We start from the raw sequence: 26,999 nt of genomic DNA, 5'->3' as shown, positions 1-26,999 counted from the left end.
GAAATATGTGTCCAAGCTCAGATGTTTAAGTTAGAGGTGGTAGTTGCCATAGCAGCAATGCCTTTGCCCTTTTATCTTTTTCTTAGAAGCACAATATTTAGCCGAGGTCGTCCAGAGAGATTCTTATTCCTGGCTGTGGGTTCTTAAAGACTGCCTTGGAAGCCTTGATTTCTCTGGGTGCAGGTGTGGTTCCTCAGAAGCTCCATGAGAGGTGGAATTTGAGTATGTTTGGGGCATCCTTGTTTTCCTAGAGTCTGGCACGGTGTGCCGGTCCCACCCAGTGAATCAGGGATGTTGCTTTTCTGGCCCTGGCTGTTTCTTCTGTACGGCAGCTTTGTGAGACTTTGGCTGGGCTGCAAGAGAGAGGGAGTGAACTTCTGGTGTGCTCTTGGTTTTTCACATAGGTGGTGAGGTTTGCTTATTTTCAACTGTGATGTAATGACAGTAGGCCCCTTCCGTCTCTCCCTCCAAAGGCTTGTAGCTAGGGATTAGAAAAAAAGCTGATTCGACTTGAAGCTTGAGCCTATAATATAAGAATTAGTAAGTGTATCTGGAAAGGGGTGTGTGGGTGTGTTAGTGAGGGGCATGGCAGCCTACTATGTCTGCCTTTCCCTTTATTAACAACCTGAGGTGTCTTTGACTGGCTCCTCCAGGTAAATGTAGTTGCACTGGCAAGTTTCCTGCTTGGCGGGGAGTGTGAAACCACATGAAAAATCCCGTAAATAAGTGAGAATTTTATTTGCTCACCACCTTGAATTGTACTTCACGGCATCGATGCTCTTTCTCTTTATGGATCTCTGTGCGTGGTCATTGCTGAGGAGACAAAGATGAGTGCATGGGCAGACAGGAGCACAGAGGAGGAGTATCTGGCCCAGCTCAGCAGTTCACAGAAGGCTTCCTGGAGGCGTTGTGCCTTCTTTTCAAGTGCTGAGGATGTTTTCATTACCAGAAGAAGAAAGGTAGTGAGGCTGTTGGCAGGCGGAGAAAAGAGCATGAGTAACAGTGGGAAGCAGCCTGGGCGTGGGGGGAACCATGGGGCATTGGTTAGAGCCTCGTGTGCAGTGTGGAGTGGTGGGCATCCGTGGAGAGGAGGTGGGAACCAGGTCAAGTTGGATGCCTCACTGCGGAGTGGAGTTGCTGCTTTGTGGGCAGTGTGGAGGCACTGAAGGTCTTAGAGAGAAACAGTTATGGGATACTGACTGTTTTAGGTAGATCACTGTAGCTGTGGGATGGAGGATGGGATGGAGAAGGGGTGAGCCTAGAAGCAGAGACATCATTTAGGAGGCTTTACGTGGAGTCTTAGCACTGGCTTCAAATCCCAGTTTCTCTACTAAATAGTAGCTTTATGGATTCATGAAGCTTTGAAATCCTCATTTGTAAACTGAAGATAATGTGTATAGCTCATAGTGCACAAAAGGATTAAGTGGGATTTTGTTTGTAAAATACCTAGCTTGAGGCCTTGCCTGGAATAAGAAATCAATAAATGCTGCTTTCTTTTTCTTCCCAACTTTCCCCTGCCCTCTTTTAGTAGTGGGTTTCATTAAATCTACTACAGGAGGCAGTCAGATAATCTGAACCTCTTTCCCGTAGCAAAAGATATCCAAATCCTGTGGAGAGTTCAGGAGGATGCCTTATTTATTTTTATTTTCTTTTAATTAAATGGGTTCTTAAAACCGAAGTTAGTGCAGGCTTCAAAAAAGAATGTTTAAATTCAGGTCATTTTAAAAATCATAATAGGAGAAAGATGGCAGGAGACTGTACAGTTGTGGATGGATGTGTATGGGTCATTTCCATGATCTGTGAATTGTAGAAACTGTGACACCATGTGATACATCTCATTATACACATTATCAGTCTAGACTCTAGAGGACAATCATGGATGCGACTCTGCACTCCCCTTCTCCCTGTCCTGTAAATAATAGATCTGAATATAGGTAGAAGATGCTTGTATCATCCTTGGAGTTCTCAGCAAAAGGAACAGTGAGATAGCAATTTCTAATCTTAAATATTAAAATTCCTGGAGGCTGAGGATGGGAAGACCAAGTTGGGGAGGATGGAAGGCATGTGTACTCGTGTGTGTGTGTACACTTTTTAAAGTAAGGTAAATTAAAATAGACAAGGCTGTAATTCTGATGTGAAACACTTAGGCTGTTAGCCCTGTATATATTTAAATATAGTCTAGAGGTCTGGGGTTAAAAATTGCAGCATTTCAAGTAAAAATTCTTATCCTCCTTAGTCACCATTTGTGACTGTGTGCTAAATGTAGTTTAACATAGCATCTGCCTCAGAGGCCCTGCACAGGAGTTGACAGTCATGATGGAGCAAAGTCTGGGTGCTGTACTTCCTGTCCACAGTGTTCCCTTTTTATATTAAGAAGCTCCCAACACAAGTCTGCACCCTTCTTGCCCACTTAGACATATTTAAATAAAAAAAAAAAGACTAAGCCTTAACCTAAGAGACAGATAAGCACATTCTCTATGAACGTTTTAAAAGAAGCATCTTCCTTTGTCCAACAATAATGATAATAGCCCCTGATATTCACTTAGCACTGCAGAATTTGTAAAGTGCTTTGACATATTATCTGACTAAATTATATGTATATAATTAAAGCTTTTAAAGAAAACAGACCCCTTGATCACCTCTCCCTCTTATCAGAGTGGAAATAATTCAAAGGCTAGACACTTTTGTGCTTTGAGTCTTAAGAAAAATTTTCCTATGTTAAAATGTTGTCTGTGATTTCATATGCTCCCCCTTTCTCCACGTCAACTTCTGGGAGATTGATACTGCTTCTCATCAGCTCTTGGAAATATGTATGACATACATAAGTAGGTTCTATATGCATATAGATGCTCACACACCTGCTTCAATGTTCATTTATACAGTGGGGGGCACTTGCCCCAGTGTATTTTGAGAGATCCTTAAGCATTTATTTAAAATGCACTTTACTTTAGTGATATTAAGGTAACTTGCACAGTGAGAAGCCTGATGAACGTTGAAGTGACAGTCATTGACAGGGCACCTAAGCACCTTGACTCCCTTCCCTGTTAGGTTATCTGAGATCTGGGATTGGGTGTATGTGCCTGCTACATACAAAGTCTGAAGCTAAGAAAGGCCTTACTTGCTCCGTAGCGTATAGCATTAACTTACTTTGTGCGTGTGTGTGTTTTTCAAAGTATTAACTCTTATACACATTCTTAGGCAGCAGATTAACCAGAAATTTCCTTGTGATCCTCCACTCACCCCCAATTGGAATCACTAGGAGTAGAAATAACACTTTAATTGAATGCCACTTCTTGCCCCCCCCTTCCCCTCTTGAAATTTAGTGAATAACCAGGAGCTTAATTACATCAGAAGTCACAGATGGACCTAGGTTTTTTTTGTAGCTGGGATGTAGCTTTTAAAGAAGGCTTTTTGGGAGGAAGGATAAGAGGTGGGCCAAAGGAAATAAAGTATCTTTCTTTGTGTGAATCTTGTTTTTTAAGATGCTCCAACTTTCCGTACTAAATAATTCATAGTCATATTTCTAAATCAAAAGTATGTATCTCTTGGGAACGGCAGGACTTTAAACATCAGCTGAAAAGAAAAAGACATTTCATAGGTGAATACCAGTGAGATGATCCCCTTTTCAGAGAGGAAGGGAGCTAGCCGTCTGTATTGATCAAGTTTTATACTCGCACAGTGGACGGCGGGGAGAGCCCGTTATTCTGCTCTCCACAATGCATTAATGTGTTACAGGATTTTATATGTCGAGGGTAGCCTCTCTTTATTTTCAGTTTCTCTGAAGTTTACCTGAAATGTTTGTAGCCTCCCAGCATTATTAAGAAAATATACCCTGTTTTGTTGACATTTTGGATACCTTTGTTTTGGTATACAACTACTTGGGGTTAAACTCGATGGTTTTTGGTTTTCTATCTGTAAGTCTTGCTAAATGACAGTGAAGGGGAAATGTTAACCTTAGGGGCCAGATGGAGTATTGTGGCCCTTTGTAGCCTTCGTGAGTTAAAAACGGTATTTGTGACTGTAAGCCTTCCTTGTCTTATATTTTATTCCCTTTAAGACTAGGCATGCTTTCTGTTTTGGAGCTTGAATATGACAGTATTTCAGTGTCTATATTCTGCAGAGGAGCTATGTTTTAACCTACCTAATGAAAATCCTCAACTACAGGGATTAATTTAAGGATTTCCAATCAGCCTTTCACAATTTTTTACTACCCTGAGGGGGTTCCCCTTAGCTGTGACTTTTGTAGAATAATGTGAAGATAATCCAATTTCTGTGTTGATTACTATGTTAACTGTCTTAATTCAGCAATTCAAGTTTATCTGCCTATACCAAACAAGAACTCTGCTACAAAACTGTGGGAGTAGTTGATTTTATTCTTATTATACTCATATCCCTTTTTAGGTTCTATAGCCAAATAATGGCATGGAAATTAATTAGGCCCACTGAGGATGGAATGAAAGAATGAGGTTGGAATGATTCATCACTAGAAAGTAGTGTATTCCAGCCTGTAACCAAGATTGGGTTAACTCCTAAGTTAACCTTCACTACTGTGGAGGTATATAAATGGCCCTGTGGAAGAATATAGATTTTAAAGTTTACTTCCATTTCACAAAATGTAACTTGTGCTCATTACCTTCATCTACTTTGCCTTAAACCTTTGGGGGGAACTTTGAGATATTTTCTTATTTTCAATCCTGACAGCTTTAAAGAAGCTCTCCTAGGTTACGAATCAATTTCTGACATCCTCTTCTCTGTTTTGTAGATGCTTCTTTTAGGTTACAGTCATGCACCGCATGATGGTGTTGCGATGTTGGAAAGGTCAACGATGGACCGCAAAAATGACAGTGGTCCCATAAGATTAGTACTAGATAGTATAGGTGTATAGTAGGCTATACCATCCAGGTTTGTGTAAATATACTCTACGATGTTTGCACAACAATGAAATCGCCTAATGGTGCATTTCTCAGAACATACCTTCATCTTTAATGGATGCATGACTGTGTCAGGACTCTTCTGTTTACATTGGGCCTACCTCGACAATCCAGGATAATCTCCCTATCTCAAGGTCATCTGATTAGCAACCTTAATTCCATCTGCAATTTAAATCCCTTTTGTCATTGTCAGCCTATAAAAATCAGAAACCAGTTCAAGAGGCAGAGTATTTATCTGGGAGCACAGAATTGGAATTTGGGGAGACAGATTCAGGAAGAAACCCAAATAGTGTCCTGATTACAGGAGGGGTTCAGGGTTTTTATGGGGAGAAGGGGGATGATGAGGTAAGATGTTTTTAAGAAGAGTTCATCAGTACTGACAAGCTGAGCTACTCTTGGCTGTCCATGATTGGTTATTGATTCTATCTTCAGAAAGTCCACAATCATCAGTCTTGTGATCAGGATGTCTGACTTCTCAAACAATTGCTTATAAAACAGTTGCTGTTTTGGCCCAGTCCAAAGGTTGTCCCATTTCCAGATTCAAGGAACAAGACGAACAAGATAGTTCGTCTGGAATGGCTGCTCTGACTCTATTGTAAAATGGCTCAATTTATGTCCAAGTTTTTGCATTATGCAGCATACCATATTCACAGATTTCAGGGGTTAGGATGTGAACATCTAAGGTGGACCATTACTCTATCTACCATAGTGGCTAGCTTGCAACTCCTTCAAACTTTAGCTCAAAGCTCACCTTCTCACTGAGGCCTCCTGCTTAATCCTGCAAACTACCCCTCCCCCATCTCCACATTCTCAATCCCCTTACTCAATCCCCCTTACTCTGCATTTTCTTTTATTCCAAAGCACACTTCCTTTTAGCTAATATCCTGTTTTCTTACATATGTTCGTTATTGGTCTGCTGCACACACCTCCCATTGTAAATATACACTCCAGGGTACTTCTTCATTGCTGTATCTCAAGTACCCAGGATGGTCCTTAGCTCTTGGGAGTTATGTACAAATGTTTGTTGAGTGAATGGATGAATGAACAGTGTGTGAACCTTAAGGAAATCTTTCTGAGCCTATCTTTACTTTCCTGTTGCCCAGCCTGGATGCCTGAAAATGGACCTAGAATGAAGGGAAGGACTTGGGACCCCTAAATTCATTAGCTTTACTCTCTAACCTCGAAGTTTTTAATCCTGCCAGCTCTAGAACTACAAAACGTCAGAAAGACTGGCGTTGGAAAGAGTCCGTAGTTGGTCTGTAGGAGCCGTCAAGGGCCAAGAGACAGAGAGATGTTAGTGTTCACTGCCAAAGAACATTCTCCCTGTGACTTCTGCAGCTGTTCGGTGCATTGTCTTTGGCAGCTCTTGGACCCTTGTTAGCCCCAAAGCCAAAAATCTGAGCTTCACAAGGCAGAGGCATCCATAGAGCTGGTGAGGCAGCTAAAATGGTGTGGGGGTTCGGTGGGGAGTTGCCAGGATTCTAGGATGGAGGAAGCCCCATGAAGTTTAAAGCCACAAAGCTTTATTATTTTAGGAACCACAAAGCAAAGTGAAGAGGTTTAAAGAAAACAAATGGCTCATTCTTGTAGCTGACACGTCAGCCTCATGATTTTAGTGCTTGATTGACTCTTCTGTTGCTTAATTCAGTAAAAATGAAATGTGTCCTTAAATGCCATTTTAGTGGTAAAGATAAAACAGTATTCTGTAGGAATGGCGTCTGCTGGATAGGTGACCCCATCAGTTGCTTACCCAGTTCTCGTATGTATCTAAGTTCTCATTACTCACTTCACTTATTAGCTCCCTGCTTTGAGTTCCCCAAAGCAAGATGCTTCTTGACCAAGGTTTCTGTCTTTATTTTGCTCGGTTCTGATCTTAAAGTTTAGAGACAAGTGGCTTCTGTTTATCTTGTAACTTGGCCTTTAGAGAGGTTTGATGTGGTCAAAGGAAAGACTGCGCTATGCTGGTTCTGTGCTACTCTAGGTATTGAGAACCCTCTGGCTGCAAATAAGTGTCCAGACTAAGGTCACTATCCAAGCTGGGCCCTTTGAGTGTGAGAGAGATGGTTGTCCTTCACTATAGCCATGATTCCTTTTAGAGATGTTACCTTTTATATTTGCTTAAACTTTTTAGTCTGTATCAAATTAAAACTGTTGGAGATCTGTAACTTAATTATTACGGATTTTTAAACATCTTTTTGTTAAAATCTGCTTAGTTTTTTCACATATACCTCTGCCTCTGCCATTTTCCTCAAGTTAGACCCAGGTTCCAGATGCTACATCTCAGTAACCCTGCTGGCCAGAGACTTGGAGCTACCACGTGTACCATGTTTTTGGATTTGTCTTGGCTTCCAGCTTTTTTGTAGTTGGCAAGTTGGTGTGATAGGCTCTTGGAATAAAAATACACAAGTGATCACTCAAGATAGTTTGCTTTGTTACGCCGTTTAACAAAAATATGGATTTCAGTGGGTGAGGGTGGCTGATGGAGTGTGCCAAAAATTGAAAATAATGCTTTCGTAATTATCTCTGCTTTGAAATACTTGAGGTGGGATAGAAAAACAAGCTGGTAAGTTTGCATGCATTTAGGGAGGTGATCGCCCTTTCATGCTCCAGTTCTTTTAAAGGAACTGTTCTTGTCCTTACATATGTTTTTGAATGCTTAGTCTGTACAAACCCCGGAAATGGATATAGGGTGGGTATGGCTGAGGCCCTTCCAGGCAGGTGGAACTGCCTGAGCAAAGTCAGGGGACATACAGCTTTGCATGTACTATGAATGTTTGAGGCACAAAGAGTGGTTCAGACTTTTAGGTGCTTGAATAAATGGGCTGGGAAAAGTAGTTAGAGAGGGTCTCAGCTGTTTATACTGTTCATACTGAGTAGTTCCTACTTAATTTGATAGGCAGCAGGGAGCTATCTGTTGAGGGTTTAGGAATATCTGTCTGGGGTTAGTTGGATTAGGATGATGAGGGACCTTTTGGGATGCTCTTATTCAGTGGTCCAGAAGAGAGATGAGGGTCCAGATCAGGCTGGTAACCATAGCAATGGAGCGGCCCATGCAGAGGGGCAGGCCTTGTCAGGGGAGGTGCAGTGACCCTTTCGGCACTCCTGCTATGACTTTAACCTGCAGGGGTCTGGTCCCCAAATCAGGTGGGTTCTAGGTCTTGGACACCTTTTTTTCCCTTGCAGACGTTGTACTTAATGAGAATTCTCAGGATATATTTAGGATGTTTTTCATTAGCAGTCTGCCTTGTTAGGTGGCTGTCTGCAGGAAAGAAGCTGATAACTGTGGTTTTCAGAATTTTTTATTACAAAGTTTGGAAAATAAGGACTTTTCCTTTTCTTTCTTATGACCAGAAAACCGTGGTCCCAGATATGAGAAATCCAGCAGCAGCATTGGTTTCCTAAAAATCCACTGTTGTAAGAAACTTTAGAAATTAAAGTACATAGAGGGCCATTTAAATAAAAAGGGAAAAAAATCAATTTAAAAAGTTTTTACGGATTTTTAAAAGTAAATTGTGTGAGTGTGAAAACAGAGGCCACTCCCCCTCCTCCCAGTAAAATCACGCTCTTACCAAACTAACACCTCATCATTAGCTCTTGGAGCCCTGGGAAAGTTTAGAATATTCTAGATTGATCTATGCTCAAGTGCCTTTTCATAAATTATTACATGGAGAATAACAGGAGAAAAAGCAGTCTCAATTGGCACAACTGACATCTAAATTAAGACATGAACATATATTCAAACATTATTTTTTTAAGCCTTAAAATTAATGGTTCTCTGTTGCTGGAATATGGCCTTTTTTCTCTTCCAAAGAGTTTCAGAGCCAGTAGAATCTATAAATAGTGCACAGCCCGCTTGTCTGTGGTAGATTGAGTAGAGCAGAATCGCCCGTCCTTAAGTGAAGGGGAAGTAGCTTTACATTTTTAGTAACTGAATTGTTGGCCAGCATAAAGGTTGAGGGCCATGTGAGCAACTTATTTATAACTTCCCATAAAGGTATGTGTCTGCCTCAAGCAGAGGAACTGTCTGGGGTGCTTGAAATGTAAAAGTACAATAGAATCATTTTCCATACACAGCCTTCCTAGCTAGTTGGTGCAGTGAAGTGATTGTCCCCGTCCCTGGGGCTTTCAGAAAGAGGGCTGTTGATAGATTGGCTCATTAGTGTGCGCCTTCTGTGGAATAGAAAGGACTGAGGCCGTTACGGTTGACTCTGTGGTTTTATGTAGTGAAGAATGTTTAAAGACTAACTCCTGAGGACATTCGGGATGTAAATTTAAGCTTGGGTTAACCTGTTGGGTGTGGTCCTCCTCTTCTACCCATGTAGTCTAACCACAGTTAGGTTCTTGGCAAAATATTTCATGGGTATAAAAGCACTTTGTTTTTTCACAGGTTGAGTTCAACTATAGTGGGTTTTTTTTTTTTTTTTTTTAATAATATAGAATCAGACTGCGTTCTTTGGCAACAGTGGGAGAAAGGAAGAAGAGTAAAACATTTTCATGGCATCCTGTAAAGAGTATGTTAAACCCTTTCGGTAGATGTCAGAAAATGGAATCCGTTGTTACAGGTTATTAATGTGGTCGCTTGCATCAAATCACAGCCAGGTTTAACTCTAAGGTTGAAATTTTTCTAATTGTAAATCCTCAAGTAAAAGGTGTTTTCTGCCCTCCTTTGTTGCTCATTGTTTATTGTCAGAGACTGAGTTTTTCTGAATATTATGTTGACCATTTAAAGCATCTGCATGTGTGGCTAAAATGTAAACTTTGGCTTTTGTGCCAATGTCGGTGGCTCTGTTTAGTATTCGGGCAAGTTTTGTAAGTGGAAAATGGCCCATTAACTATATTGGAGGCCTCATAGCAGCACTAATTTCAAATCGTGCTGGGTTTACAATTTACATATTAAAAAATGTTCACTTGATTTCGTTCAGGGACAAAGCTGACATCCTATACAAGCATTACTCCAAACAATCCTATTTATTGGTCCAATTATTTCAATTGAAAGATGCTGGTTTACTGCCTCTTAGTATACGTGAACAATTCTCAGTGAAACTGTTAGAGAGCGGTTTAACTATAGTGGCAGAATAACCTCACGGGGTTTCGACTCGCTTTTAATTTTAAGTCCCAGGATTAAGGATCATTTATAGTATAATATAACAGTGTGGGCAAATATAGCTTCTCTTAATGCCCTTCTGATATTTTGGGGAACGAGTGCTTTTATGCAAAGCATTCACTTATGAATTGCATGGCTGCCTTTCCTCACTACAAAATTTCATTCACTTTTCCTCCCTTCTCCCACATCCTTAAGAGACAGGACAGCATGCAGTGTTTTGCTTCATTTTATTATTATTTTTAAAAATTTTTGAGATGTGTAAGGTTAGTTCTTTAGGATAGATGCCAAGGTAACTAGTTAATACTGTTTTAAAATCAGGCTCTTAATTAAAAATGCTTAATTTGTGCAAGAAAACGACATGTTAAAGTGAATTTGGAAAGATTAGATTGGAATTGCCTCAAATTCAATTAAGCCACACTGCATGGACGTGCTGGGAATATCAATACAAACACTGTAAATTTTGTACAAACTGATTTGTTGCATTATCTTGCTCATCTAACATACGGTACTTTTTGTGTCCATATTGCAGACGGCAACTCCAAACTAACATGGCAGTCAGACTGTGTGATGTGGCTTCTCTGCTTAGAAGTGGTTCGTGGGCAGCAGAGCCTTGGACCGGGGTCTGTGGGAATTTTCTTAAATTCTGTAGGCTACCTTTTTTAGCATGTTGCAGGAGTGCTGAGGCCATACCAAACACTTGAACTTTTCATTTGGCATTCTAATTATTACATTTAACCTATTGCGGTATGGCCATCATTAGGACTTAAAGCACATTGCAATTTTATCCATAGTGGTATATGTAGCATCAGAACCATGCTTTTGTATGTAATTTTTTATAATCGAAATTAGGATTTAGTGCAGACTCAAAAGAGTGACAAGCTTTTTTTTTAAAAAAAAAAAAAGTTTTGGTATGGTCTGAATACTAAGTTACCTTAATTCTTTAAATTCTGTTTACTATGTATTTTTTTGGTTACTAAATTTTGAAGTTATTTACAATTCCTGATGCTCAAAAAAAAACATTGTTGAAACTGTAAATCTGGCTGAAAATTATTTGCCCAGTAACTGTTGAAAGAGTTTACATTCTGTGAACAGTTGTGTTGAGCCTATCAATGGAATATGCATTATTTGTAAAATATAGCACATTAGTATCATTTTATTCTGAGCAGATGGTCCTATAGCTGAGAGATGCTGTAATTTTCAGCGCACACAGCCTACTGCAGCTGTTCACTTGAATGTTGGCTTAGGAGCTCATTCTTGCCACCTGAACATGGAAATAAATGTGCAATTAAGTGAGGAGTGTTTGTTGTCTTTGCTAAATCCTGCTAATTTCAGTCAATGAACACTTTATATTTCAAATGCTATCCCAATGAGCTTTAGTCCGAATCTCATATTTGGGGCGCTTATATAGTTTCTAAATATATCCTGACTTTTGAATAGCAATTTGTTTTAATTGGTTTTGGCCACTTTCATCTTGCAACTCGTTGTTTTCATAACTTCTGGGCAAAGGTTAATCCCTCAAGTTTTTGCTGCGAGAAGTGACCCACAGCTAATACTCCACAAACCGAAACAGTTATGCTTTATTAGGTAATCTGAAACCTCCTTTTTCAGTTTCAGATAAATTTGTTAATTATAATAAAGTACATATTTTGAGTTGTTTCAGATATTTTTCATACAGATTTCCAAAGATTTCTTTATTTTCCTTTACTCCTTTAAGTATTCCCTGAGAAAACTTACTGGAGAGAGAGAGTTTGCAGCTTGTAGAATAAATACGTGTTTCTTTGAAAAGGAGGTGAAGTCATGGAGGGGTTCTCGGTTGTTTGATACTCATGGATAGCCTGGATTGTGTCTTCTATTGTTTATCATGATGACACGGATTCTGTCCACTCTGACCAGTCTCAGTCTGTCCTGTGCTGCCTTCTTTATAAACATCTCTTGGCAGTAGAGAGTTCTTCCTATAGGCATAGCCACTGTTGGGCCCTTGTATTTTTCTTAGGCAATATGCTTTTTAAAAGATTCTTTTTTCTCCTTTCTTGTAACGCTCTTTCCCTCTACTTTGCTTTTTTTGTTTTGCCTCAAATTCTTTGCCTTATATATTAAAACTTCCCTGAAACTAACGTCCCATCACTTTAGAATTATCAGTTTGAGAAGGAGTTCTTTGTGGAGATGAGAGATGTATTGGATAAATATGGATAATCCTTTCAGTGATGCTTTCCCCCCAGTCTTGGCTGTCCAAAGTAGATTGTTGTTGGATGATGATTTTAGAAAATTTGGGGTTGTGATTTGTGACTCTTTTGCTCAAAGAGCATAGGATTGATTTTTCAGGACACCAGATCCAAATTTGCTTAATAAGTGATTTTTAGAGTACCCTGAACAGTTTGAGGCCATTTTCCCTGACTGCTGTTTATCCTGTATTTGAAGTGTGTAGGTTCCTTACTTACTGGCATTTTCAACAGGCTCATATGCTCAAATCAAAATTTCTTGGGCTGGTCTGTTTGCAGAAGTTGATATATTTATGTTGTTGTTTTGGTGGATTGGATAGGGTTTTGTTTTTTCCTTTAAAGTCAGAGTCAAAGCAAAATATCATATTGAATTATTTGGGGATTTTATTTTGATGCTATAGACAGTTGCCTTGTTGGTGATCTTTAGTTGCCAAGGTTGACAAGAATGACTTTTAGATTCTACAAGGTGTACACTAAGTGTACGTTAGCTTCTTTCCCAAGTTATCCTATAAATTCCTTTCATGCCCTAAGATATAACAGCTGAGACGATTCTTATTTCTTACCAACATTAGAGGTATAAGATACTGTTAATCAAAAACATTTTCCATATGTAACCAAAACAGTACATGTTGACAAATTTATATTTTTTTTAAAGTACTCTTGCTCCTTGATTTTAAGTTAATGGATGTCTGTCAGTTTTAGAATATTGAAACTCTTAGGCTAACTGAAAATCTCTTCAAAGTGAGGTAGACCATTTTTTGGTTTGTTTTTGGTAGCATGTTAATCACTTTTATTTTCTTGTATGATTTTTAGTCAGGGTTCAATTCTGTGCCCTTTGGTACTAAATTTCCTCAAGTCAGTGGACACTGCAGGTGAGTAAGGGTATGTGAATAGACCCAGAATGCGGTTCTAGAGAATGTTTAAGATTTAAATTGTGCTTATGTGCATGTATGGACTATGTATGTGAAAGTATAATTGTGTTCTTAAATTGAATAGCTTAATATGCTGTAAAAATTAGCGTAGGTGTTGCACTTTTTGTTGGAGCTTTGTTGTAATTTCAGCAGAACGACTTGTGTTTAGTGACAAGTGTTTAAATTCTTGGATGGCATCTCAAATAGTTTGTGCAATATGAATTCTGACATTTCTTATTTTCTCTGTTTTCAGCAGGTAATTGCTGCCATGGAAACACAACTGTCTAATGGACCAACTTGCAATAACACGGCCAATGGTCCAACCACCATCAACAATAACTGCTCGTCACCAGTTGACTCTGGGAACACAGAGGACAGCAAGACCAACTTAATAGTCAACTACCTTCCTCAGAACATGACACAGGAGGAGCTCAAGAGTCTTTTTGGGAGCATCGGTGAGATAGAGTCCTGTAAGCTTGTAAGAGACAAAATAACAGGTATGCAGTTTTATGTAGGTTACTCACATTTAAAGGATTGTGAGAAAAGAATAAGTTTACTACTTGTAAACCATTCATTGCTGCAGTTTGTACATCTAGGTATTCTGTTACACTGCATCAGCAGCATGAAACTTAGTTTTAAGAGTTTTATTTCCCTTTTAATGCATAAAATATTTTTATTGGCAGTATATATTATAACTAGACTTTTGTATACTCAGAATGTGCAATAATGTCTTTGAAAAATGTTTTAGAAGTGTACGTGTGTCTTGGCAGCAAGTGTCATGTTAACCTTTAGTTTTTGGTTCTCTGAGCTTACATGATTTAGCATTTCAGCAATGAGATGTAAGGAGAATATTGTGTTTGGGAGAGGAAAAAGACCTCTTAAATGTCCTTTCCCTGAAGTCTGTATGGGCCTTCTGCTTGTAATGTATATGACAGAGTAAATGGTAATATTCATGTTGTCAGTGTGTAAATATTTGCGCTGATAGAGTTTGAGTGTAGCGAGATCTTATGTTCTGTTCCCTGTCAAGGAGAGGAAAAAGTGGTGTATGAGTGCTCCTCTTATAAAGATAAGAATGAAAGGGATGGGTAATTAGGCCTTTAATGATGGTACATTTTGAATATTAGGTAGTGGAAAATCTCCTTAGTATTTTGTAAGATTTGACCTAATTTTTAGAATAAGCCAAAACTTAATTAAGGAGCATGTTCTTGGCATACAAGGGTTACTGCTCCCTGCAGGCATTGTTTTCAGACACTGAAAGTGTATGGAGTTAAGTGTAGACAGACTCCTTAGCATTTTCATGTTATTGTTAAATGTGAGTGATTGTGTATATCAAATTGCTTTTACATGGCTTATAACCAAACATATAAAACTACTTGAAATGAGTAAAAGATACAGTTTGTACATCTAGGTATTCTGTTAGGTATTGCTAGGTATTGTGTATTCGGCAGTGTGACGAGTTGGACCAGGAGTCTGAACTTTACTTAGTCATATGACCTTGGACAAGTCGGCTCTTGGCTTCAGGTTTCCTTTGGGTAAAGTGAAGTAGAGGACAGAGGCAGGGTCACACTAGGTGATTTCTGGGGTCGTTTTGACTTTTTCTGAGATGGTACCGTTAGCTCTTCTTGTATCAAGCCAGCAGGCCTTGCTCCCTCCAGGATGAGTGAGTGAGTTCTTGCCGTGCGTGCCTGGGCCTGGCCTCACAGTCACGTTTTCTTGAGCTACAGATTGAGGTTCACAGAGAAAACGTACTCATTGAAACCAAGTAAAAACTAAGTAAAACCTGGTTGTCATCAATCTATACTGAATAACTGTATCATGACTACTAATGTTACTTAGATGTTGACCATGATATCATCCGGGAGAGTTGTCTTTTGTTTATGAGTACTGATAACCAAATGGATGAGATTTCTCCAAAATCAATGTGAGCAGCATACACGAAATTTATAAAGAAACAGTTTTTAAACAGTTGGAACAGGTAGAGAACAAAAGGCTTTTATTATATATGTCCTGATACTGAACTTTATTTTTTTAGCAAAACTCTATCCTTTATATGTGAATTCTGCAACCTCTTTGGCATAAATGACTGATAATGGTATGCAGGCTGTGACATAGCTGATGTGATTTCTGGTTTGATTGCTTAGTAGCTGTCCCTACCGTTAAAAAAAAAAAATGCTTGAAGAAGGCGTATTTACACTCACGTTTTTTGTAGGATACTGGGAGTAGATGAAAACATTAAATAAATCATACAGCCTTTGTATCAGGCATTTTCCACAGGAAACATCTCAGATTTTCATCTCTCATTTCTGGTCAGTCTTGAATTATCTTACTCTCTTGTGAACCTTTTACTAGAGCTGTTAGGTGGTGCAGTAGGGTAAGTTTGAGTTCTGTATCTTCACACCCTTTGCCTCCCCAACTGTAGTGTGGTGGACAGTGGAAATAGACCCACAGTGCATGAGTAATCTGAAATACATGGTGAGATACTGGCAAACTGCATGAATGTTTGTGGTGTGTTTCTTTCAGCCCCCTCCCTCCTGCCGCCCCTCCATTGGTTTTGCAGTGAGAGGGGGCTAACGGAGTTCTCCACCGTGGTAAAATTTCTGTTTAAAACCTCTGGTAAGGAAGTGGAGTACCCAAGAAAATCCACAGTGGGCATGAGGATTGAAAGATGTTTTCTAAACTTCATTCCATGAGATATAGTCACAAATATTCCTCAATATAAGTGTTCCATTGACAGACAAGTTTGAGAAATGCTGCCCTCCGCAGTTTCCTAAGATCCACACTGCAGATCATCAGCATATTAAAAACTGTTAAAATTCTGCAGTAGAGAAACCGGTTTGACTTAGAGTTCCCTGGCCTTGTTTGACCACAGAACTCATTTTGGGGGATATGTCCCTGACACTAGATTTCCACTGAGTAGGTTGCTACAGAAGACTTTGAAGTCATTTGTTAGCTGGTTACCAGACAATCTGAAAACTCTTCCATAACCTGTTCATGTCAAAAAATATGAGCATGTTTCATAAAATGAAGATCCATGATAACAAACTATAAAAAGTCGGACAGGTACGTCTGAATACAAAGGACCTCTTCTTCTAGTAACCCTGCTTTGATGTGACCCACCGACATCTTATTCTCAGTATGGGTTAAAAGTGTTTTTCTAAGAGTTCAACCCTTAGAAGGGTCTGACTCATTTAACATCGACCATAAATTACCTTAGATTTGTTTTTTTATTCTGAATTTCTTAGGAAATATTTATATTGAACAAAATAGTCTAGTAAATGGTAGATTTCTAAAACTGGGTTTTGAATGGTTGCACTTTGCAATGTGGGCATATCTTCCTAAGAAGCTACTATTAACATGGGTCTAGAAAGGTTTTGAAAGAATTTGTGAAGATTTGGGCCCTGCCCTGTGAGTGAGGAGCATTAGCCAGCTTATACAGCTTATCAGTGCCCATTTTTAGGGTCAAGTCAGATTTCCTTGGTCCCTCTCTGATTATCCAACTTATCCTACTTTCTGGGGAGCTATTGGGCCAGCTCTTTGTGTTCTAATTTTGTAGAAGGTGAGCATTAATTGTCTGGGTTGTAAGAAAACTCTGGGGTCACTCTTTGGGAAGAAAATTTAAATCCCTCCTTTTCGCTTTTCTTAAATCTTTCCTTACTTAAATAATGCTGAATTAGGAAACTGTATTTCAGCTACAGAATATCCGGTGAGGAAAGTGTGCACCTCTTTCCTAAGTCCTAAAAGAGAGTGTATGATTTTTAGATTGTGTTGGTGTTAGCAAATTAATGTCACCTTTTTGATAGAATGAAGGTTAGGAAGATACATTAAGAAACATCTTCAGTAGCAAACACAATAATCTTCTCCCTAGCCTAAATTCTATTTATTATGTTGTTTTTTAGGCACTCTCTTTGGGCTCACGCCCAGCTTTATGCTTCATCCTGTGTCCTATCTATAGGCATTCATCATGAGAAGTTACTGCTGCTTGTACAGCCTAGCTGATGTCGGTCCATCCCTTTGAGTTGTTAAATGCACTTCAGAGTCCTTGACACCTGCTGATGCTGCATTCTAGAGGAGTGGAATGGATTTTATGATGCAAGGAATGAATAATAGAGCGTTAGACTCAGAAAAGCCCTTGAGGTGACCTTAGCCAACTCCTTCACTTAACAGGTGATGAGAGCCCAGGTTTGTTGAAATGACTAGTTGAAGGCCCACATGGCTGTTAAGTGGTAGAGTGGTGAACAGAATTCTGGTTTTCTAATTCTTTCTTGGAACGTTTCCTCCTTGCTCTTGTTAGAGGCCAGAACTCTTTAAAATTAAGCACAGGACCAACTGATGAATTTATAGTGAGACATGTAACTTGTTTAGGATCACTGAGGGGCATCTTCTGGTGAGTGTGTCTTCTTCAGAAGGAGAATGGGAGACTTTGAGAGTCAAGGACTGAGGGATACATGACGTGAATGAGAACATCCATGCTTCTCTAGAAACTTTATAATCTGTGACTGTGAATTCAGATATTCTAGCCCAGTGATTCCTAACTCTAGCTGTATGTCTTCTCCTGAGGGAGTTTTAAAATTACAGATTCTGGGGGCTTTTGGAATCTGTTGTCAGAAAGCTCCCCAGGAGATTTTGCTGGGCAAGCAAGCAGTTTTGGGAATCAGTCTTTTGAAGTATAGTCAGTAGAGTTTTTGAATTGAGATCACTTGAGTTGACTGCCAGAAATGCAGGTTCCTGGGCCCTGCCCAGACTTACTGAATCAGAATCTCCATAGGTAGGGCCTAGAATGTTCCAGTTACCTGGGAGTTATCCACTTCTTTTCCTGAACATTTTGCAGGGAGATAGAACCAGAGATTTCCAGGTTAACCTGAATTCTGGCTGGAGATGGGTGGGAGAGGCGTTATAACGGCAGTGCCTAATTCTGTGGCAAACTGTTTCAGGTGCTGCTTCCTCCCCAGCATTGGTCCCTGATGGGTTAATTCCTCGGGTTCTGGACGAGAGATGTGGAGTTTAAAAGTCACTGGGCTTCGTCTTTACTGAATGCTTGTCTGTCCCTAAAAGAGTGTGTGTGTGTGTAAGTGTGTAACTAGTTTTTGAAACTCCAGGATTGAGAGAATTAGAGTTAGTTGAAGACCTCAGGTAATGAGTGGTTCTCTTTTTGTCTTGATGCGATGTCTTTTTAATCTGAGAACTGTTTGAGGTGGGTCCTATGCTGACCCCATCAGCTGCCAACTAGAAGCTTTAGGGCAAAACGGAGAAACAGAGACCAAAACAAACAAACACATACAAACTACAGGGGGCTGCAGGAGCGACCTTGCTGATGTTGAATACCTGTGAACAGGCAGTGTCTTGGATGGTACACAGACCTCTTTTTTTTTTCCTTAGGACCTGTGCAGTAAAATCATTTTTTATATGAGAGTTAGCTAGGTTTAAGTTAAGTCTCTGTTGCTTCCCGAGAACTTTAAAGTTGGTTTTGATCCTGGTTTATCAGAATAATGTGATTTTCAAACTTCATTTAATGGCATTAGAGGCATCCTCGCCTCTTTTTAAAAACAAATACAATCTTAGCTCTCAGGATTGAAACAGATGAGTGGTGTTTTATTATTTGTATGCCTTCAAATTTAATAGCATTTATTTACTGTTATGCCGTCAGTCAGTCAGTCACAGTGAGCAAGAGGCTATTTTGATGAACACTAATTTTAAAAAGGTGGTTGTGGGGTTGACCTGGTGGCACAGCGGTTAAGTTCGCATGTTCCGCTTCAGTGGCCCAGGGTTTGCTGGTTCGGATACGGGGTGCAGACCTACGCACTGCTTATCAAGCCATGCTGTGGCAGGTCTCCCACAGATAAAGTAGAGGAAGATGGGCACGGATGTGAGCTCAGGCCCAGTCTTGCTCAGCAAAAAGAGGAGGTTTGGTGGCAGCTGTTAGCTCAGGGCTAATCTTCCTCAAGAAAAAAAAGGTGGTTGTGTGTGTCAGTTACATTTTTAAGGTCAGCTCTTAGGTGTCCATAGTATCAAGAGACCAAAAATTCTGATTCTTGCAGACAAGTGATTGAAAAGAGCAGACTGATTGGGTGGTAATGGCTTTGCAGACTCCTGGTGCTGTTTAATTAGAAATTGGGCAGAAGGGCTGGATGTGTGCCCAGATCTTCAAGAAACAAGATAACTTGGCTGCACGGGATAAGTGCTTTGGTGGTCCCTACTGTATTAACTCTGGAATATAATGCATTTGAGTATGGCTATCTTTAGATTTTAGTGGCTAAATTTATATAAAATGAAATTAGTATAAAATGAAATGAACTTCATTTGTTGGTGGTACTGAAGAAACTTTATTTGCATGTATTTATCAATATATTTGTAAACCTAATTATTTTTCCATTGTACTTTTGTCTTTTCCAAAGGTCATGGCTAATGAGTCATTTCAAACATTTGATGGTATTACTGTAGAAGCTTTTAAAAAAGTTTTGGGGGAAAACTTTAAAGTTTATTTTTCTAGGTTCATGTTTTCCCCTCAAACCTTGAACTTGGGTGTGTTAATAGAACAATTTTCACAGTGTCAGTGCTGATTAATTTAGACAAAGGATTTCAGGATGATGAAATCAGAAAATTATAAAATTTAAGAACTCAAATATAGTTATTTACCATTGTTAGGGAGAAAAAACTTTTCCTCTGCCCTCTTAGTTTAATTTGCAGATCCTTAGTCACTGAACCTAACAAAAGACAGAGTATACGATATTATATGTCAGTTATATCTCAGTAAAACTGAGGGAAAAAGAGATTAACAGGAGAAGAGGCACACAATTTTTATTAATATTTGACGTGCACTTGAGTTCACAGGAAAGAAGTGAAACTCGAAGTCGTTACCTTTGGGGGCTTATATACCATTTTAACAAAAGAAAGGGGGTTTGAGTTCCAAGAGACTATAAAACATGGAAAGTGACCAGGAAATATATGGGGGAAACTCATGGAAGATAAGAGCTATTTTAGCAAGGCTCGTTTACACAGACTCATCTTGTGCTAGCCAGCTCTCCATCAACAGTGGTGGGGAGGATTTGCTCTCTTCTTCCTGATACAGGAAAGGGGGACACCTTCACAAGGGAAATGTATGACTTGCTTTTAGGTAGAAAAGGGGAGGGCAGAGAACTCTTCCTGCATGTGTTGATTCTTAATTACCTTCAGCTCAAAATATTCCTGATGCCAAAGTGGCATATTTGGAATGGCAAATTCTGGACCCCTTCACCATAAAATAAATTAAACTTAAATGAAACAGTTTCTTCTTTGGATATCCTATAGTAATGAAACCTTAAATTGCTAGTTCTTGGGAAGAAAAAACATGTATTATGAGGATATAGAAAAGTATGAAACAGGCATTCCTGATTAATTTGTTAATCATCTGGATTTTTGTTTCTCTGATTTCTTGATGTTGATATTTGTATTACTTTATTTTTTATTTTTAATTTTTTTGCTGTGGAAGATTGGCCCTGGACTAACATCTGTGGCAGTCTTCCTCTATTTTGTATGTGAGTTGCCACCTCTGCATGGCTTGATGAGCAGAGTGTAGGTCTGCGCCTGGCATCTGAACCTGCAAACCTTGGGCTGGTGAAGCAGAGCGCGTGAACTTAACCACTTTGCCACTGGGCTGGCCCATGTATTACTTTGTATTTTATTCCATTAGAAGAAAATGAAGAAAAGTATTGCAACTAGTAAGAGCTGGTTACACAGTTTTCCAACTGCTTTTTAAGAACGTTTACTGGGAAAATGAGATTGAACCTGTTGGGTTTATGAGGTTTAGAAGTTTGCATTCTGTGCTTTCTTGGCCTTGTTGTCACTGGGGTTTCTAGAATGACCATATTGTCTTGCCGGTAGATTAGGGACAGTATTTAACAGCTTTGACTTTATTCCTTATTAGTTTGGTATAAAATGCAAACTTCGTTAATGTGTTCAAATTCATAGAAAATAAAATACAGTTGAAGCTCTCCCATAAGGATTTACCCCGATTATAATTTGGCAGGTTATGAGGGCTTGGGTGCTATTATTTGCTATTCCAGACTTTTTGACTGTTTCACACTATTTTTTTCTAGTTTTTGTGTACTTTTGCATCAGGAGATTGGTGGTATAGAATAGAAACCATGGGGCTGGCTGTGTGCCTGAGTGGTTAAGTTTGTGTGCTCTGCTTCGGTGGCCCAGGGTTTTGCTGGTTTGGATCCTGGGCGCGAACATGGCACCACTCATCAGGCCACATTGAGGTGGCGTCCCACATGCCACAACTAGAAGGACCCACGACTAAAATATACAACTGTGTACTGGGGGGATTTGGGGAGAAGAAGCAGAGTTAAAAAAAGATTGGCAACAGTTGTTAGCTCAGGTGTCAATCTTTAAAAAAAACAAAAGAAGTCATTTTCAATTTATTGTTTAGTGGCTGTCTTAGTAATAATTGGAAAAATGTAGATTGAATAGATAGTGAACTAAATGGGAGAAGATGAGGAGCAATTAAATTGATACAAGATTACTTCTTGTAGTAATCTGTAAGATGTTAAAATCCTGTTGCTCCTCACTTATGAAATTGACTTACCTCCCCCACTCCCAATTTCATGGTGTTACGCAAAATTAACCTGTTTCTCTTCTGACGGTTTTCATTCTATTACCTTATGTATTACTTTAGCACCAGCCTTTGTTTTTTTTTTTTTTTTAAACTTTCTGTCTAAATTCTGAATAGAGCAAAGCATTTTTATTTTGTACCTGTTGGAACATTTCCTTTCAAACATTTCCTGACAGAGTAGTTGATCATTGAAGCTAAAGCTGTGCTCCAGAACTCGTCAGCTTCTTTGAGGCTTGTTCTGAGCTAATTGACTTTCCGTGAAGTCTGCTGCTCCTGGATTCTGAGAGCTGTGGAAACCCAGAGAGCGTGCCTTTCCAACTAAAAAGGTCAACTTTAAAAAATATTTTCTGGCATTTTACTTTGTCAGGCCTTTGCAGTGGCTCATTTTAGCATGTTTTACTCTTTAACGTATTTGGTTTTGCTTGTTAAAGTTTTAAAGTGTCAATATTATGACACCATTGGATGTCCCTTTTATTGGTGATGATATCTGTCATCAGATATTTTTTCTGAGGGGCTTTATTCTGTAAAGCAGCTTTGGCAGCTCTTTGAAGTACTGCAAAGAAACAGATCCTCAGTCAAAACTATCTTTTGGGATCTAACTGCTCAGTAATCTCTGACATCACACATCATCTTTAGCTAATTGAGAGATGATCATTCTACATGGTTCTAAATTGGAACAAAGATTCTCAGTCTGTCTGCCTCCTTCAAGGAAAAAAATGCAAGATGGCAGGATTTAAACTGTGTTTATAAGTGATCTCATACATGTTTCCATGTGAAAGGAATTGAATGCAGTGGTAATAGGATTTCCCAACCCTTGTGTACACTAGGGATGTTATTTGCGTAGCTTGGAATCAGCTTCTTGGGATTCACATTGAAACAAAACTCTAGCTACCTTCTGCTCCCCTGCTAGGGAGATGATCCTAATGAGTATTAGTTTTAGAGGTTTTTGCCTAGAAAGAACATGTTACACTGGAGTTCGCATCCCAACCTAGCCACTTACTTGTGTTGTAACCTTACACAGGCTGATTCTTTAAGTTCAGTTTCTTCTTTCAAGTGCCTAGCATGCAGGGTACTCTCTCCTTCCTGTCCCCTTCCTGCCAGTTAATACTCATTCAGTTACATGAAGGTTGCAGACTTACTTTCTTGGGTAAACTGATTCTTGAAAAAAATCTCCAAATGGTTGTCTTAGAATTCTTATAGTTTCTCATGATATAGGAAGAACGTGAAGCTGATTTTCTATCCTTTGCTTTTTTTAGGTGATTTGATCAACATAATTGATTTTTTAGGGATGGGACAAAGCAGGAAGAGGAAATGTACAAGGCAGGACTTGGGAGCCCCAAAAGATGATTAATGATATTACACCAACCTCTATGAACTAGACTACTGGAGTGTGGAGTTATTGCTCTTTGTGGTATTGTGTGAGTGTTATTCGGAATGAATTAGCTTGACTTAAAATATGAAGGTCTCCTCATCCAAGCTTTCCCAGTGGACTGTTATTGGCCTGAAAGGTCAGCAAGTTGTTAAATTGAGCCGTGATGTATTGGTTAGATAAAAACTGAAGCTTGTTTTCACTTTCATTGACATCTTCTTCTTTAAGATTAATACCCCTTTAATATAAATTGTAAATACCATTACTAAAAATTCTGATTTCATAAAATAAGATTTTCAAGTAGAGAAATAGAGATCTGTGTGTTTGAATATTCAGAAGCCCAGTATTCCTGTAGTGTTAGCACATCAGAGGATTTAGGAAAAAGTTGCTATCCCTTTGTTTTCTTTCTGTTGAAATATTCATTGCAAACATTTAAAGCATTGCTTTATTCAGTCATCACAGACTTTACAGATTTCAGTTTCAGTTTGTGTAAGGGGGGGTGGCGATTCCGTGAGGGCATGGTTAACTTAGCAGATGCAATTTTACATCTTGTTTTCCTTTTTTTGTTAAATCCTTATGCATATTGTGAATTAGAGTTTATTTTTAGCTCTTAATGAGTTCTTTTCTCATCATTGTACTTTTGGTTGGAACTCTGTTTTGTACATAATGCTTTGATTTTGAAGGGGGAGCGTATATGCCTCACAAGTCCTGGAATCCACCGCCAGACCCACCCCTCCAGCTCAACTGAAATTTGCATTTTTGCATTTGAGGTGATAGATCTTGTTCCTTATTACCTTGTAGAGTAGAAGTGATGGTGCCCTTGACTCTTCACAACTTGTTTTTTGACCTTGGGCTTTGTCCTGAGAAAGTCAGATTCTCCTTCTAAAGTAAGATTTAAAGGAGGCGTAGCTGCGTAAACAGTTAAACCAGGATAATTTCCTTGTATTCGAGGTCACTGGAGCCTGAAGGAACAATTTTATTTCCTCACATTTTGATGCTTTAAATGTAGTCTAAAGGAGTCACTGGGTCATTAACAGAGTGTGGCCTTCAAGGAACTGCCTTCTGAATCCTCTTTCCTAACTCGGATCCTTGCTGGTCTCTGAGAGCTTTTTTCATACCGCTAAAATGAATTATCGTTTTCTCTTAGTCCATTTTCAAATGTCTCTAAATAGGCTGGTTATGGTGTGTCAAATCAATTGACATCTCTCCTCGTATAAGATAAAGGATCTCTCCTAAATGATTTCTGAAGTCTTATCGTGCTCTAACATTCTGTGACTTTTCTCTTAAGTTGGATCTTCTTAAACATAGGGCCAAGGGATTCTGCCATATATGCTGCAGAGAGCATGGTGCCTTCTCAAGCAGAGTGATTTGGGACTTAATATTTTGACCTCAAAATACTAAACGGCGTTTTTTTTAGATCTTTATATTCTTAGTCTTTTGGGGCCCTTATTTCAGGGGTGAATCTCTTCATTCATGTTATACAGTCATGCATCACTTAACGATGGGGATACCTTCTGAGAAATGCGTCCTTGGGCGATTTTGTCATTGTGTGAACATCGTAGAGTGCACTTACACAAACCTAGATGGTATAGCCTGCTACACACCTAAGCTATATGGTACTAATCTTATGGGATCACCGTTGTATATGTGGTCTGTGGTTGACCAAAACGGCATTATGTGATGCATGACTGTAATGGGAATAAAATGCAGAATGGGCAATACTGATTTGTTACTGAGTTATATCAATACATTTCTTTTTGTAAGTGCTGGAAACCAGAAGCCTTTGCAAAACTGCATGATAACATTTGATGTCTTATACCCCCTATTTCCATATTCTGGAACATTAAAAACAGGACCTAATGTGTTATTTAAAAGCAGAATGTGGAATCTTCTGGGCTTAGCTTTCTTGCTCTTATTTAAGATATTAGTTCTCTGAGTGTTTATAGAAAACAGCATATGTGGATATAGCCATCAGTGTAAGGAGGGCATCTAATATTCTTTCCTGGCTTCTAGAGCTGGCCAATGGACTTTGTAAGTGTCCCACCACTTATTTCTAAGGGGAAGATTTGCAAATGGACCTACATTAGTTTAGTGCATACAATTCTTAGGTAGTTTTGTATAGGTGGAAGCAGGCTCCAAAGAGGGAGGAGTGAGGCTTAGCTGCTTCTCGAGACCAAATCCTGCCACCTGCACAGATGGTTAGCAAGCACAGCCAAAGTGGTTGATACAACTGCTCTGTGAGCTTGATGAAGTCCCAGTTCTCTGTTCTTTTTTAGGTGCTTTGAACACACCTTATATGAAATGTTCACTTGAGGCTGACAGCATTTCAGAGGTGGGGACCTGTGCCCTCTACATCCTGCAAAAATAAATCCTTCCAAACAAAGACTGGACCCAGGGCCATTTCGTATTTAGAGTTTCTCTCCATAAGGGTACAGATTATAAGTCACCTTGGAGTCTTGTGTCCTGTTTATACAAGGGTGGGTGGTATCTCTAAACTAATTTAGCTCATCTACATGTCTTGAATACCTTTAATTTTACCAATGAGACTCCATTTCTAATACTCATTATACTAATTAACAAATAACTAGCTTAAGGAGCAAAACCCCATTTTGATATTCACTATGCTGATTATCAGAGAATTGGTGGTTGATTTAGTTGTAGATAGTAGGTAGGCTTGTACTAGTCCGTTTTAGAGTTTGGCTCTTACTTGTATTATACTAGTTAACTATTCCTGGACTGCGCACTCATGATGGTGTGTTAGATGACCACACCGGGAATTAAAGCTTAAACTACTGGTGCACACAGAACATCACACTGATTCATACCAAAAAAAAAAAAAATTTCTATTGTGGTAAAATATACATAACGTAAAATTTAGTGTTTTAACCATTTTAAGTGTACAGCTCAGTGGCATTAACTACATTTATAGTGTTGTGCAACTATCACCACTATCCATTTCTAGAATCGTCTCATTATCCCAGACAGAAACTCTCTACCCATTAAACAGAAACTCCCCACCCCATCTTCCCCAGCTCCTGGTGACCACCATTCTACTTTCTGTCTCTGCGAATTTGCCTATTTTAGGTACCTCCTATAAGTAAAAAGTGAAATCATACAATATTTGTCATACCAAAGTATTTTAAAAGTAAATTATGGCAATTGTTCAGGAGATACTGGGTTTCTTTCTTGGACTGTAGACTCTTCTGTGTATTTTATTTCCCTTCGTTTCGACATGGCTTTAGGAATCAACCCCTCCCCTTTAAACTTAGTTCTTGCCGTTTTCCCCATAAAGGGAAAATCCAATTAAAATAGTGAATTAGTGCAGCATTTCATGAGATCGCTGACTACTTGCAGGGACTCCATCTTGCCCCGTTACAGTTCTTTCTGCCTGGTTCAGGCTTGTTTTATTCTTTTGCAAGTTACTGCCAATCTCCATCACTCAGCATGATGGCAGGCCACCTGGAGGACGAGGCAGTAGCATGCAGATGGAGTTTGAAAGGACAACCCAAGCCATTTTGCCTCCCAGCAGTCTTCTCTGCCTTCACACTTTTCTACTTCCTCTTTTCTCAGAGAGTCACAGCATCCAGGGAAGGATGTCCTTGTGGGGTCCTGAGCAATATCCCCAGACATCTTTCTCTTCACCTTGCTTCATCTTCTCTTCCACTGAGAACCTGATGGAAATCTTGGCAGAAAGCCATTCCTCAATAGGATTAGCCAAAGAGGGAAAAGTAGAAATTCTCTTCAATAGTTTTAGCTTTTCCTTCCATTTTACCCGCTTCCCGAATACTCTTCCACCCCCCCACCCCCCAAAAAAAACCCACCAAAAGAGCAATTAACTAACCACCCAAACAAACAAAAACCCTGCAGGACAGATC

The 26,999-nt window shown here is 39.3% G+C and overlaps 1 protein-coding gene across 18 annotated transcripts in view; it reads left to right on the top strand.

Annotated features, from left to right (window-relative positions):
- ELAVL2 (ELAV like RNA binding protein 2) overlaps nucleotides 1-26,999 on the top strand; it is a 130,668-nt gene that overhangs the window by 47,552 nt on the left and 56,117 nt on the right. For 9 of the 18 annotated variants that reach the window (XM_070495749.1, XM_044756907.2, XM_070495754.1 and 6 more), the window contains exon 2: nucleotides 13,419-13,662. In XM_070495749.1, the coding sequence (XP_070351850.1) occupies nucleotides 13,434-13,662 (229 nt within the window). In that variant the 5' untranslated portion in view covers nucleotides 13,419-13,433. Of the gene's footprint in view, nucleotides 1-10,564; nucleotides 10,656-13,418; nucleotides 13,663-26,999 lie in introns of all 18 variants that reach the window. The other 9 variants (XM_070495742.1, XM_070495745.1, XM_014831289.3 and 6 more) reach the window with 3 other exon arrangements.

The sequence above is a fragment of the Equus asinus genome, chromosome 23 (genome assembly GCF_041296235.1).
Source record: "Equus asinus isolate D_3611 breed Donkey chromosome 23, EquAss-T2T_v2, whole genome shotgun sequence".
In the NCBI taxonomy this organism is placed as follows: Eukaryota; Metazoa; Chordata; class Mammalia; order Perissodactyla; family Equidae; genus Equus; species Equus asinus.
The sequence above is the reverse complement of the archived record's forward strand: the minus strand, read 5'-3'. Positions and strand labels throughout refer to the sequence as shown.